The sequence below is a fragment of the Nipponia nippon genome, unplaced genomic scaffold (assembly GCF_047370975.1).
Source record: "Nipponia nippon isolate SJK-2023a ecotype South Korea unplaced genomic scaffold, ASM4737097v1 scaffold_5, whole genome shotgun sequence".
Classification (NCBI taxonomy): Eukaryota; Metazoa; Chordata; class Aves; order Pelecaniformes; family Threskiornithidae; genus Nipponia; species Nipponia nippon.
This window is the reverse complement of record NW_028262369.1, coordinates 65,405,150-65,418,515: the sequence shown is the minus strand read 5'-3', so window position 1 is coordinate 65,418,515 and position 13,366 is coordinate 65,405,150. Positions and strand designations below refer to the sequence as shown.

The 13,366-nt window shown below is 36.6% G+C and overlaps 1 protein-coding gene across 1 annotated transcript in view; it reads left to right on the top strand.

Moving 5' to 3' along the window:
- The window catches only part of COL5A2 (collagen type V alpha 2 chain), a 113,941-nt gene that overhangs the window by 82,440 nt on the left and 18,135 nt on the right, over window positions 1–13,366 (top strand). The window contains exons 18-36 of the mRNA XM_087732471.1: window positions 895–948; window positions 2,610–2,708; window positions 3,179–3,223; window positions 3,328–3,426; window positions 3,879–3,932; window positions 5,019–5,126; window positions 5,588–5,641; window positions 6,365–6,463; window positions 7,170–7,223; window positions 7,728–7,826; window positions 7,936–7,989; window positions 8,088–8,141; window positions 8,638–8,691; window positions 9,257–9,310; window positions 9,642–9,686; window positions 10,135–10,233; window positions 11,103–11,210; window positions 11,331–11,384; window positions 13,199–13,252. Coding sequence (XP_087588597.1) covers window positions 895–948; window positions 2,610–2,708; window positions 3,179–3,223; window positions 3,328–3,426; window positions 3,879–3,932; window positions 5,019–5,126; window positions 5,588–5,641; window positions 6,365–6,463; window positions 7,170–7,223; window positions 7,728–7,826; window positions 7,936–7,989; window positions 8,088–8,141; window positions 8,638–8,691; window positions 9,257–9,310; window positions 9,642–9,686; window positions 10,135–10,233; window positions 11,103–11,210; window positions 11,331–11,384; window positions 13,199–13,252 — 1,341 coding nt within the window. The remainder of the gene's footprint in view (window positions 1–894; window positions 949–2,609; window positions 2,709–3,178; window positions 3,224–3,327; window positions 3,427–3,878; window positions 3,933–5,018; window positions 5,127–5,587; window positions 5,642–6,364; window positions 6,464–7,169; window positions 7,224–7,727; window positions 7,827–7,935; window positions 7,990–8,087; window positions 8,142–8,637; window positions 8,692–9,256; window positions 9,311–9,641; window positions 9,687–10,134; window positions 10,234–11,102; window positions 11,211–11,330; window positions 11,385–13,198; window positions 13,253–13,366) is intronic.

Here is a 13,366-nt window from a genome sequence, read left to right as displayed (position 1 = left end):
TTCTTAGATACAGCATCGACTATCTCAAGATATAATGCTATTTGGGAAGAGCTATACTGGTTTTGGGAGCTGAGGGTGTACCTCTGCACAACATTGGGTTTTGTGGTGTGGCATAACCCAGCCTTTCCTCCACTTCCTTTTCCATAAATACCTGCCTATCTCTGAACAAAGATCCAAGCAGTAAACTGTCTCTGCTGTACATCTTTGTCTATACAGCCTTGAAAATTTGATACAAAATCTGCATTTTAAAGCTTGCAAATGAATTTGGCTGTGAATTTGGGAAACTCAACGGGGAAGAAGAGTAGGAAGCAGGGCATGTAGTTCCATAGCCTTCAATTATATTTTCACTAGTCATGTTGCTTACCTCAAAAATCTTGTCTAGCAACCCAATTGTTTCAATGTAGATGTGGCTCGTATACCTCTTTTTCCTAGATTACTATTTTAAGTTTAAAAGTATTGAAACTCTCCTTTGCTACATTCTATAGGACAAATTGTGGTCACTTAACGAATGTCTGATCTTTTCATTACCATACCACAGTAGCATAGATATAAACAGAGGATATAATATTTTTGTTAAAAACTAAAATTGAAAAACAATTGCTATAATAATTGTCAACTGTGTACATTGCAATTTGTGCATTAATAGTTGAATCAAGAGCTGTAACTTTGCTGAAGTCAGTAAATACGTTATTAAAATACTGTACCACAATTCCATAAAATCTATATGTATCACTTAGAAAAATGATATGTATAGTTATTTTGGTTTTGTTATGAACAAATGCTTTATTACTAAAAAATACATTTAATCCCAGAACCATGCTTACCTAGTGATTAGATACTAGTCTGTGGGATCTAAACTGCAGAATTACAGCTCTGTGTGTCTGTCTTTTATAGGGCCCACTTGGTATAACTGGTTCTCCAGGTTTTCCAGGTGCTCCTGGTGTAAAGGTAAAAAATAAAAATATCTTTTCAATATGTCTAACATCAAAACGTGTACTAGACTACACAGAATTCAGACTGACATGTATACAGGTCCCCAAGAGTTGTGGTGAAATCAATCTTAGTCAAGATCTTGAGACAGAAGATAGAAATCAGAAGCCAAATGAAGCAATTGCAATTCACCACAGTTAGGATACTTTCTTTGCTTTCACTTTTGCTTGAGCTAAGGAGTGATTATAAGATGACTGCCATGCTGTGCCTCAGGAATCTTGTCCAGTATATTCAAAGAATAACAAGATGCATTATTACAAGGTAACTTGTGAGGAGTAGTCTAAGAGTATGGAAGCAGGACCTTCTAGTGCTGAAACTTCGAGTTTCAGCCAAGAACACTTTTTGAGATGGCCTGAACTGGTAACGCAAATGCCTGAACCCCAGCAGAGATGTACTGCAATTCATCACAACAGAGCATATGATGATTACCACCTTTTGTGGCTCTGTGTTATTGGGCTGAAATGGAAAACTTTCATTGGCTGCAGCACTGGCTTTGTGGGACTTCCCTCTCTTGTTTTTCAAGAAAGTGCTCAATTTTTTTTTTCTACCCTTGAGAATATGTCTGCGAATATAAAAAAGACAACTCATACAGCTTCCTTATACTTCTTATATTTGCCCTCTACCCAGTTGCTCCTCTTTGTTCCTTTACACTCCTAAAACATGATAGGAAAAAATTATACAAGAAGAAATGCTTAATTAGTCAGGTAGCCAAGTTCAGCAGATGTTTTGTGTTGTGAAGCTGGCAACATTCACAAAACAGTTTTTTGGAAACAAGTCTTAGTAAGAGTATTAACATAATGTATACAATTAAATGATAGACCTTTTAGTGCATGTCATAAAATGTTTTGGTATGGCTAAGCACTACTTAATACCTAAATAAATGTTTGGAGAAGCTGTCACATGAAGAATCAATGAAAGCTTTTGAAAGGAGGAACTACCTTCAAGTCTGATCATCAGATGATGTAAAATTGGAATAGCTGCTTCGAAGTCATAAAAGCTAAGCAGATCATACAACGAAGATGTGGACTTGAGTTATGAAAACGTGATATTAACAGCCATCAGTTCCAAAAGGCAAATTTCCTATATAAAGATAAAATTCAAGGGAAATTCTAGGAGGAATTTTTTTATTGGAGCATCCAGTCCAATCTTACAGAGATTTTATGTTTAATACAGTGCTACAACACTGAGTTAATCTGTACTGTGCAAAAAACCCCCAGATGTGTTATCATTTCTAAATCTTAAGCCTTAGCTGTTAATGAAGCTAAAAAAAAAGTTGTCAAATTACAGATACGTACTGGGATTTCAGAGAGAGACGTCTATCTAAAATATTTGATCTGATTTGGGCCGCTGGATATAGTTCTGCTTCTCTGTAGAAAGTTTCCTTGTCCTTGTATCCACTGAGGAAAAATTCTATTTGTACTTTTAAAGTTTACATTCACGTAGAAGTAGTAAAAGCAGAATTAGGTAAGCAAAAATACATTTTAAGGGTAATAAACTATTTATTGTTTATACTATGAATTCTTTTTCTCTTATAAACTCAGTATTCCTCCTTAGTTACTTCGTAGCCCTACTTTTTAGAGCAAAATGATCTCCAGTTGTTTTCTCATGTGAAATCTTAGGGTGAAGCAGGTCCAACAGGTCCTCGTGGTCCTGAAGGTCCTCAAGGACAAAGAGGTGAAACAGGTCCACAGGGCCCAGCTGGATCACAAGGTCTTCCTGTAAGTACATTAAATCGAGTTCCTCAGTGCTCAGCTTGCGCATGTTGCCTCTTTATAGGGAATTTTAATACCTCACTTGATAGACACTGAGTTTTGCTCAAATTACGTTTTTCCCAGGAAAGCAAAGGTCTCATTCATTTGGTTTATGCTTATTTTGTTGAAAATAACTTTTCATTATTTAATTAAAACAACTTGGAAAACTGAATGTTACACAGCTTGATACAATCTCAATCCTAGAAGTACTTTACAGCTTAAGCTTAAACATAAGATCTTAAAGATTAAAAATCACAGTAGCTAGCATGCTTTGTTACCCGTATTAGCATTTGCACAAGTAGATCATATGTTGCAGTATTTATTTAATAGCTTTTATTTTCTGGTCTTGTAAAGTGGATAAAATAACTATCTTCTGCTTTTGTTATCGATACCCTCCTCATTAAAATCAATTTTAATGACTGGTACATTATCTTTAGGGTACCGAAGGGACAGATGGTTCCCCAGGTGCTAAGGGCCCTACTGTAAGTAGTCGTATCATTTGTTGAAGAAATTGTGTAAGTGAATTTTTTATTTCCTTATTTTTATTATGTTTCTGTACTGTGCTTGCTGTTCTTTCTCTTTGAAGGGATCCCCAGGCACTGGAGGCCCCCCTGGTTTATCAGGTCCACCCGGTTCCCCAGGACCACAAGGCAGTACTGGCCCACCTGGTATTCGAGGCCAGCCGGTAATGATGTCTTTGTCTCTGTGGAAATTGTAATGTCTTCCAAATGTGTCACTCTATGAAACTAAAACAGTGATTAGCAGTGGAGTTCCTTTAAATAAATTAATAGCAAGCTAGTGAGTATGCTGAGACTCAGATCTTGTGAATCTTCTGTGTGTCCAAAATACTGTTTTTGCTTCCATAAAGGTCTAAGAAAGAAGAGTGTCTGTATAAACTTGGACAAACAGTAACAGTTATCTCCTGAAACTGTCTCGTTTAAGTTTTTGTCTTGATAACTTCATAATAAACAAGCACGCTGAGGGGAAAGACAGACCATTATAAGCATCCTATTATATTTCCTACAACTAGTTACTAAACTAGGAAATGTTTTTCTGTTTCATAGCATAATACAACATGGTCAAATGATTTATGCAGAGTTTTAACCTTATGGTTGTTATTCATGTATTTGTTTTCAGGGAGACCCTGGTGTCCCAGGTTTCAAGGGAGAAGCAGGACCCAAAGGTGAACCTGTAAGTCTCCATATGCTTTGTAAGATGAAAAGGAATCACAAAGGCTTGTATGAGTATTTTGAATAGATTCTTACAATTTTTCAAGACACTTCTGATGATCATAATCACGAGAATAACTATTGTGGAAGACAAACCACAGTGAACCTGGCTAGACAGTACTAACAATGAATGGTGAAGCAGGTCCTTTGATGTTATAAATCATCTACCCAATACAGGCCTTACAGGACACAGGGACAGAGAACTGATTAGTGCATCTACTGAGGTTTCTGTAGCAAACAGAATAAGTGTATTCTAATTCCTTAATTTCATATGAAATGGATCCATATGATTCCGGACATTTAAGAGCACACAGGTCTGTGTGCTAATCATAATAAAAAAGTCCTTTTTATTTTAAATGTACATTTAATACATTTTATACTTATGTAGTTATGTATATATTAATTATGTTTTTATTTATACATTAAAATAATACAAATGTTTATTCATTTGTGGTATGAATAGCTGTTTAGCCCACAGCTAATCTTTGTGAAGATTATTTGAGAACATGGCTAATTCCATGCTGTAACCATGTGAATTTTAGAAGAAAAGTGATTCTGCAGAGTGCGAGTCAGTTGACTTGTCAACCAATCTTTAGTTTTTCTTTCTCACTAGTTAAATGATCATGTAATAACTGACAAAAATGTACAGATGAAATGGTTTCCTTACCACTGACTGTCTTCTCCTTTGAGAATTTCTACTAGAGTCTCACTGAATTTTTAATCCTTTGCAGCTTGTCCAATTAATAACAATAAATACAAATTATTGTGTCTGAGCAAATAGGTGATTATAAGAAGCACTGTACAGATGAACTGCAGAATTACAGTTTATTCATAATGCACTTCTTACTGAAATATTAGCTTACAAACATTGTGGAAGAGAAAAACTGATGCTGAAAAGCTGCATTTTTTTAACTGTTTCAAAACTATTTTTCTTCCTCCTTTATTTGGAAAAATGTTTATGATGTTTAGAAGACAGTCTGTTTCGATATACCTGAGGAGTGGTGAGCTTAACAATGATTTAAAAAAAAAATATTTTTATTTTCACTAGGGCCCACAAGGTCCCCAGGGTCCCATTGGCCCTGTAGGTGAAGAAGGGAAAAGAGGTCCTCGAGGTGATCCAGGATCAGTAGGTCCACCAGGTCCTGTTGGAGAGAGGGTAAGCAATCCACAGGAATGATATGTCTTGAGAGATGCACTGCTAAACTGAAAAACCTCTTAACCTAACCATGAATTTTCTTAGAGATTTGTTCTGGATGTAGTCAAACTTTATTTTCCTAACAGTAGTTAATACTATGCATTATTTTTTACACTGGATATTTTAATTTGTGGATTCAGTGCACAGGATAGTATGCTAGGAGAAACGATGGAGGAATCTGCAGATTTTTTGCTTAACCCTGTACAAATGGTCATCTTGCTTTCAATGAGGCTGTTCAATGTGCATGAATGAAACATTGATATTTTTACCACTTCAAGTGGTAAAAAAAACAAGTTTAAAGTATTGAAGTAAGAAAGTTGTAAGGAAATAAACTGAACTCCCAAACTGCAAATCTAATACTTTATTTGCAATAAGTTATGTAAAAATTAAGATAATAATCTTGTATCTATGGCTTTTCCTAGGGTGCTCCTGGTAACCGTGGTTTTCCAGGTTCTGATGGCTTGCCTGGACCAAAGGTAAATGAAAGTAAATTATCCATCTTTTATTGGTCATTTTTAAAATTTTCGTACATACAGATACATAGAAAGAAAGTGGCCCATTAAAAACGTCTGCTTCTGGGCAAATAGGCAGATCCTCAAAATCACTGGAAGCCAGATCAAAAAGAATTGACAAATACCAAAAAGGGGTCTGAATGTTTTGAGACTAAAATTTTTTGGGGAAAAGTCACTTTCAATTCCTGTGATGTTCAGCTTTGCTTGCTTGTCCCTGACTTAATGCTCCCTCATGCTGAAATGTGAATAGATGAGAGACCTGTTCTACTACTATATTGCTTTGTGTATTACTCTATAGTAGGTAACTATTTGAAAAATTGCCTTTTCTTTGTGTGTTTTACTAGACTTGTCCCTTGAACAGATGGATTTATCTGTCTTTGGCTTTCCTAACTGCTATAACACTTTCAGGAAAGTGACTCACAGAAGTATTTTTCTAGTGGTTTTTGTAAATTCCTAAATTCTTGGTAAAAATACAGGGATTCTAGAATTCTTATATAAATTTGCTTTATGGAAGAGACAACTTTTAAGTAATAATTTTGGAAAAAAAAGTAACACTAATAAAAGTATTATTGATTTGGAACTCTGTTTGCAAAAATAGGTCCTTAATAGAAGATACCTGTTTTATTTAACCTTCTCTTACTGTCGCTGTTCTACCTGTTAACTAGTAGCGCATTGGTATCTTTCTAGGGTGCCCAAGGAGAACGTGGTCCAGCAGGTTCTTCTGGTCCTAAAGGAGGTCAGGGAGATCCTGGACGTCCTGGTGAACCTGGCCTCCCAGGTGCAAGGGTAAGGACCTAGTAACAGTATGCTATAAACCATGGCATTTTTCATTTTCAAAAGGCAGCAATGAACTTTGCAGAATTAAGAAGCTGTTATACAAGGACAAACTTGTTTCAGTGGAGCTACTTAACGGGTAAAGGCCAAAATACCTGTACTTTTTCCTGCTGATTTGGGGAGCACAGGTTCCATTTGTCTTTGGAAGAGGGGAAATAGCTGCCCTGATTGAGACCAGCTAATGCAATGGAAGGAAGTGTGCTTGTAAAGCACATAATTGCCACAGATAATATGAATTGAAGGCCAAACTAATTGAAGGCCAACCTTCATTAAATTGGTTGTTGATAACTTACATAGTTGAGTGTTGCATGTCGTCTAGAGATTTTTTTCAGGAAAAATATTTGAGGAGAATTTGGAATATCACAAAAGGAGAGAAAGGGAGCAGCAAGTATAAGATGTGATATAGATAACTGGGTAATGTTGGCAGAAATAAAGATGAGCCTGTGAGAAGCTCAAGAGGTGTAAAAGCAAGAAAAGGGAGAATAGGAAAAGGGAAGATCAAAGGCAGCGGGGAATGAAGCTGTAAAGTCAAGACCTTTGATACAGAGAAGTTTGTACTATAGTAGTAACTGAGCATATCTTCTGGATTTATTTACATTTCTCTATTGTTCTAGAATTATATGTACAATCTTAACACCAATATTATTCCCGCTTCTAGGGTTTGACAGGAAATCCAGGTGTTCAAGGCCCTGAAGGAAAACTTGGCCCCTTGGTAAGCCACACAAAAATCAGTCCTTTCAGTTAATGCCACAATAATTCAAAGGTTCCAGCTCACTGAAATTACTTCTATTAACTTTAGTTTTCTTGACATTTGAAGGTTCATCTTCTCTTTTAACTGTTCGCTTTGGATTCCCAACTCCAGAATTAGTGAAGATAATGTTCCTTTAGTTTTTTCTGTGTAGCAGTGTCTGTTGTTTAGCAGCTGCTGCAATATTTTTAAACCATTTTGAATTAAATATCTTTTCTAACTGTCTCTTTAAGGAAACAATAAAGGATTTGTACATAATGGCTCAATGATAATAATTGCATAGTATTTGGTTATATCTGACAGTATGGTTAAAGCTATGTCTGCTTTAAAGACATTTTGACTGATAACTGTAGCACCAAACCAGGTTAATGCTATTTTTTTATATATACAAACATTTTCCAGGGGTAAATAGGTTCATATGAATAAATATATTTTTAATTTAATGTGGAAAATGCTTTATCTCTGTAGGGTGCTCCTGGAGAAGATGGACGTCCAGGCCCAGCAGGTTCAATAGGAATCAGAGGCCAGCCAGGCAGCATGGGCCTTCCTGGGCCAAAGGGTAGTAGTGTGAGTATGGCATCTGGTACTCAAGATCTCTTTAACTTTAAACATTTGCATATATTTTAATGGATGAAAACAGTATCTAAAAATAGTAATTTTTATTTCTGCAAATTAGGGTGATCCTGGAAAACCTGGAGAAGCAGGCAATGCAGGTGTCCCAGGACAGAGAGTGAGTGTGACTGTTATTTGCAGTGATTACAGAAAATTATGCTTTTCTGTTATACATGTTCACTATACAAGACTTCTTCCTATGTCATTTTAATTTAGGGAGCCCCTGGTAAAGATGGTGAAGTTGGTCCTTCTGGTCCTGTTGGCCCACCAGTAAGTCAACTTTTACCACTCTGCCTGCCTGCCAGTCACTCCATCCATTCCCTACTCTTTCTGCTTCTATTTTTATCTATCTTCATGCCAGTTGTTGATTCCAAACAAAAAATCCCAAGAACATTTAAAGAAAAAATTTTCCTAGAAAAATGGGAAGCTTTGTATTGAAAAAATATATATATTAGTATTCTAATTTCCTGACCATTACAAAAAATAGTGCAAGGAGCAAAATTTTCTCATTGTTCACTTTCCTAGCTTCCTTGGTTTCAATGGAACTGAGTGCTTTCCTGTCAGCACTGAATTTTTGAGGGAAGGATCTTAAAGACATAATATACATCTTATTACATCTTTTAGATAGGCTATGTCTTGGCCTGGGGTAAGCAAAAATGTATAATAAATACATACATAATTGAAAATATACATATTCAGAGAGGAGAAAAATTGTGGAGCCTGCCTATATTCCTCTACTGTATATTTATTACTTTCTTCTGTGTAGGGTCTGGCAGGAGAAAGAGGAGAACAAGGCCCTCCAGGTCCTACAGGGTTTCAGGTATGTGCATTCATTTTTTTTTTAAAGAAAAAAATAAACAAACATGTTTTTATCAACTTAACCTGGATAAATTCAATCAAGTGATGTATAACAATATACAGCTTCAGAACTAAGGCAATGATGTTCAGAATAATCAGTGATACTTAGCTTTCACATCAGCTGTGCACTAAACTAAACTGGCAAAGGCTTAAATACCAGCTCTGTATCCCTTGAGAAAACCTTTGTTGTTTTTCAGTTTTAATTTGGAGATTTTCCAAAGATGTTCCAAATATGGAGCAAAGGAATTGTTTTGATAATGAAGTATTAATTAAGTCAATTGCTGTTTATAAAGAACTTTATTTTTAGGGCCGATATGCATATGTCCTACAAATGTTAAAGAAGGGCTGCCATTTCATTTAGAGGGGGGAAAACACTGTGGTGCAATATTCATGTAACTATTTTGCTTGGGGATTTCTGAGGGCATACTCTTGTATAATACTACATTCATATTCTTGATGTCTTAGTTAAATCTGGATTTACATAACTTTCTATCATGTTAGTGACCATTTTATTTACTTTTTTACAGGGCTTGCCTGGGCCACCAGGTCCTCCAGGTGAGGGAGGAAAGCCAGGTGATCAGGTAATTTCTGTGTAATTTAACAAGAATTCACTTCATAAAGTAGTTTCACCTTTTCTTCTCTTTGTAATTTAATTTCCCATTCTGTTTCAAAATATGTATGGATGTAGTCTATAAGCTGTCTGAGAACTGCTTTTGGATAAAATAATTACTAGAATCTGACCATCTTCTTGGACTGAGTTGGACTATCTCCTCTTGTCATGGACAGATAATATTCAGAACTAGCCATCTACATTCACAGTACTTTGGAAATGAAAATGTTTCTCTCTAATTTACATAACTATAAGGTTATCAATAATGCTTTCATTCTAATAGTGAGTTCTGTTCTGCTTAGGGTGTGCCTGGAGATCCTGGAGCTGTTGGTCCATTGGGCCCTAGGGTAAGTGTTTTCTTTCAGAGTTTAAACATTCATAACAGTTCTCTGAGGTTGAAAGTTGATATATAATATGGACTTTAACAGCTAAAGTGAATATTTGACTTTTTTCCCACCAACAAAATGGTTGTAAACATGGATATGTTTTAAGATGGTTTCTGTAAAACCTACCACCTTCAATGGTTTCGTAGCTTGTGAAGTGGTGTTGAGTACTAGCTGCTAAATGATTTGATTTACAGCTGTGAAATGAGTTTTTAGTTTGCTGAGCAACATGCTATTTCCCCTACCTTTAACAATAAAAGCATAAATCTGTTTCTTATTTGATCAGTTCTCCTAGAATTTCTTCACAGTCTCTTTGTTCAAATAGCAGTGTTGCACTTATGGTGTATTTAGGATTTTGTCTACCAAAACCGTACCCTGACTTCTGAATAAGTAATAATTTTCCATTTTGTAGGGAGAACGTGGCAATCCAGGGGAAAGGGGAGAACCAGGTGCATCAGGACTCCAAGGTGAAAAGGGTATGGCTGGAGGTCATGGTCCTGATGGTCCAAAGGTAAGCTGAATGGACATTTGTGTTGCTGCAGTGATGTAGTGTATAATTCTGCTCATTTGCACAAACATAAAAGAGATATATTTTTTATTATAAAAGGAATATCTTTTCATGAAAGGTATCTTGTTTATATAAGGGTTCTAGGAGGACATACAAGTTATTCCACTATAACAATATTAACTTGCAAGATACTTAAATGTTGAGAGATCACATTTTGTATTAATTTATATAGGTCTGAAGTTTAAAATGTTTTTTGTGTTTCTCAGTAGGGCCAAGCAAAGCCATTTCTGAACTGCAGAAAGCCCTCTAGCAATATTTTAAGAGCCATGTCAGTTTACACAAAGACACTTGGAAGGGTTGAGTGTTTAAAAGAAAATGCTGAAAACTGCATGCCTGCCTTTCACCTGCAATTGATTTAATTAGGCCTAGGAAGGTCACCTCAAGTAGGGAGTGCCTCTGGTAATGTGGGACCTGTAATAGACATGAGCTGCGAGAAGCAAAGAATAAATAACTAAAGCATCTCTGCCCCTGGCAACTTCTACCTGTACCTACTTTGTGTAATAAACCCATGTGGCAATCAAGGTCAAGGTAGAAAGATGCTCGAGCTTCTTTTTTTGTCTGTTCTCATCCCCAATATGCACTGAGTAAATACTAATGTATTTGGAAGGACTACAGTATTGCAGCTGAACTTCCTGAGTAACACAATGGGAAAAGAAAAGTATTTGGACATGAATAAAATCCAAATTTAAGAGAAAATTATTACTTAAAACTGTACCACTGGGACTTCAACACAGGCACAGCATGTTCTGCAGCCTAGAGACAACGATACTTCTCAGATGAATAGACAACAACTTGTTCTTTATTTGCTTCAGGGAAGCCCAGGCCCTAGTGGGACGCCTGGTGATCCAGGCCCACCGGGTCTTCAAGGTATGCCTGGAGAAAGAGGGATCGCTGGAACGCCTGGCCCCAAGGGTGATAGAGTAAGTTTATTTCTGTTGCCCTGGGTAAAATAACCTATCTCTTAATACTGCAATTATTCCAGGGTATGAACTACTTGGTGTTCAGTGTCATAACTGAGACTTTCTGGGTATTTTCCATAGGGTGGCGTAGGTGAGAAAGGAGCTGAAGGTACAGCTGGCAACGACGGGGCAAGAGTAAGTAAATCTATCACTCTTTTTAGACGTACTCTTCACACACCAGATTGTTTATTGTGCTAGGGGTACTCAGGTCATAGAGTTAAACACTGCTCAACTTGGTGATGTCATGGGTTGGTAGTCATTCTCATTACCTGTACCCTCCAATTTTTCAAATTTTTCAAAATTGCTGTGCACAATGTTTTGGGATGTCTGTGTTCCAAGCGTCTGCTTTGTATCATCAGGAATGGGAGTTAAGATGTCAATGGAAAGGATTCCCAGTAGTAGTGTGTTGATTTGGGATTCAGCTAAGCTGACTATAGTAAAAATATGAAAAAAGGGCCAGACAGAGATCAGTGGCCAAAAAGAAGACCTTCCAGCTCTGACTCTTGGACTAGAGTCAGATGCAGATGCCTCCTTATTGTTTGGATTGAGTTGCCCATGGTCTGTCCTGAGTTTCACAGGTGAAAATTCCTGTAAAGGTACTAAGCCCCATATGGGCAGTAAGTTGCTGACACTTCTGGAAAGCTTTGAATCTCCTGTGCATAAATAGCATGGCTAGTCTGCTCAAGACATGTTCAAGACATGTTGCATACACTCTTCTGCATAGACCAACTGTCCAATAATTCCAAATGCACTGTGATTGCTGTGTATGCACTGACCATATTTTCTTCCCAGAAGTTATTGGAGTTACTTTTTACATGAATCACATATATCTGAGATTCTTGGGTTTTGCAAACCAGTTGGAATACTAGCTGCTAGGCATTTGGAAATCTGAGGTGCATTCAAAAGATGAGGATCCTGCCTGGACTAAATTTAAGGTTAAAGAGGAAAAGGTTTTGAAGAAACTGTAGTATACAGAAGTGCTAACTTAAAATCACTAGCTATGAGCTGGAATTAGTTATATGTCAGATATTATCCAAGGATACAGAACAGTTCGTAGTCATTGTAAGGCACATTTATAGGTTGCAGTAACTAATGAACAGGTAAAGTAATGGTGAGCTAAATGTACGTCCCTGTTCTAAAGCCAGGTATCTGCAGATATCTCTGTTACCTACCACTAGAGCATTGATGGCATTGCAGTATCCTTTCTAATGCCTTCTTTTTTTGTATTTCTCTACAGTTTTAAGTAAGTTCTAGTGCAATTTTTTTTTGGGGGGGGGAGGGAAGAGGAGAGGAATTTTGTAATTTTGTTCAAGACAAACTTGGTGCAAGTTTCTGGTACTCTGCTTCTAATGAAAGAAAATTGTAATTGGGATATCTACGTATTCAAGAGGGTAATATAGTTAGTGCTGTGGGATCATTATGCAGAGTTGATGGGTTTGGACAAAGAATTTGCAACCTATTTGCCTAACTGCCGCATGAAGAGAAAAGGGACATTTTTGAGGAATTTGCAAGATATAAATGAATCTTCAAAAGTAATGATAAGCACTTCAAAATTAATTTAAACAGTTAAATACTAGCATAAAAGAAAGAGAGCTTCTGTGCAGGTGGGGGAAAAGGACTTAATTTCCTCCTGAAAGAGCAAAATAAAGCCAGGGCATTTTTTTTATCATTGGCCTTATTCATAAACATTGCATAAAGGCAAAGATGAAGTTAGTAAAGAAAGAGAGAATGAAGAAAAGCAGGTCTTTTGAGATGTGGGATTTTGGTCACTGGGAGAGGAAATGCAAGTCAATTTTAGATAAAGAAGACCAAACAAGTTTTCGGAGATAAAGGACAACAATTCAAAGGAATAAAAAAGCATATGGAAATCGTAACATATGAGAAGTTTTAAACTAACTGTTTTGAAGCATCATTTCTCTAACTTCCTTTCATCTTAATTTGTTCGAAAGGGTCTCCCTGGTCCAATAGGCCCAATGGGTCCAGCAGGTCCCACTGGTGAAAAGGTAAACAGATTTTTATTCCATTCTCTACTGAAGTTTCTTAATATTATCACACTTTATTGGCACTTTTGCTACTCATCAAGTAAATTACTTGGGAAATAATAACCTTTAATTTCA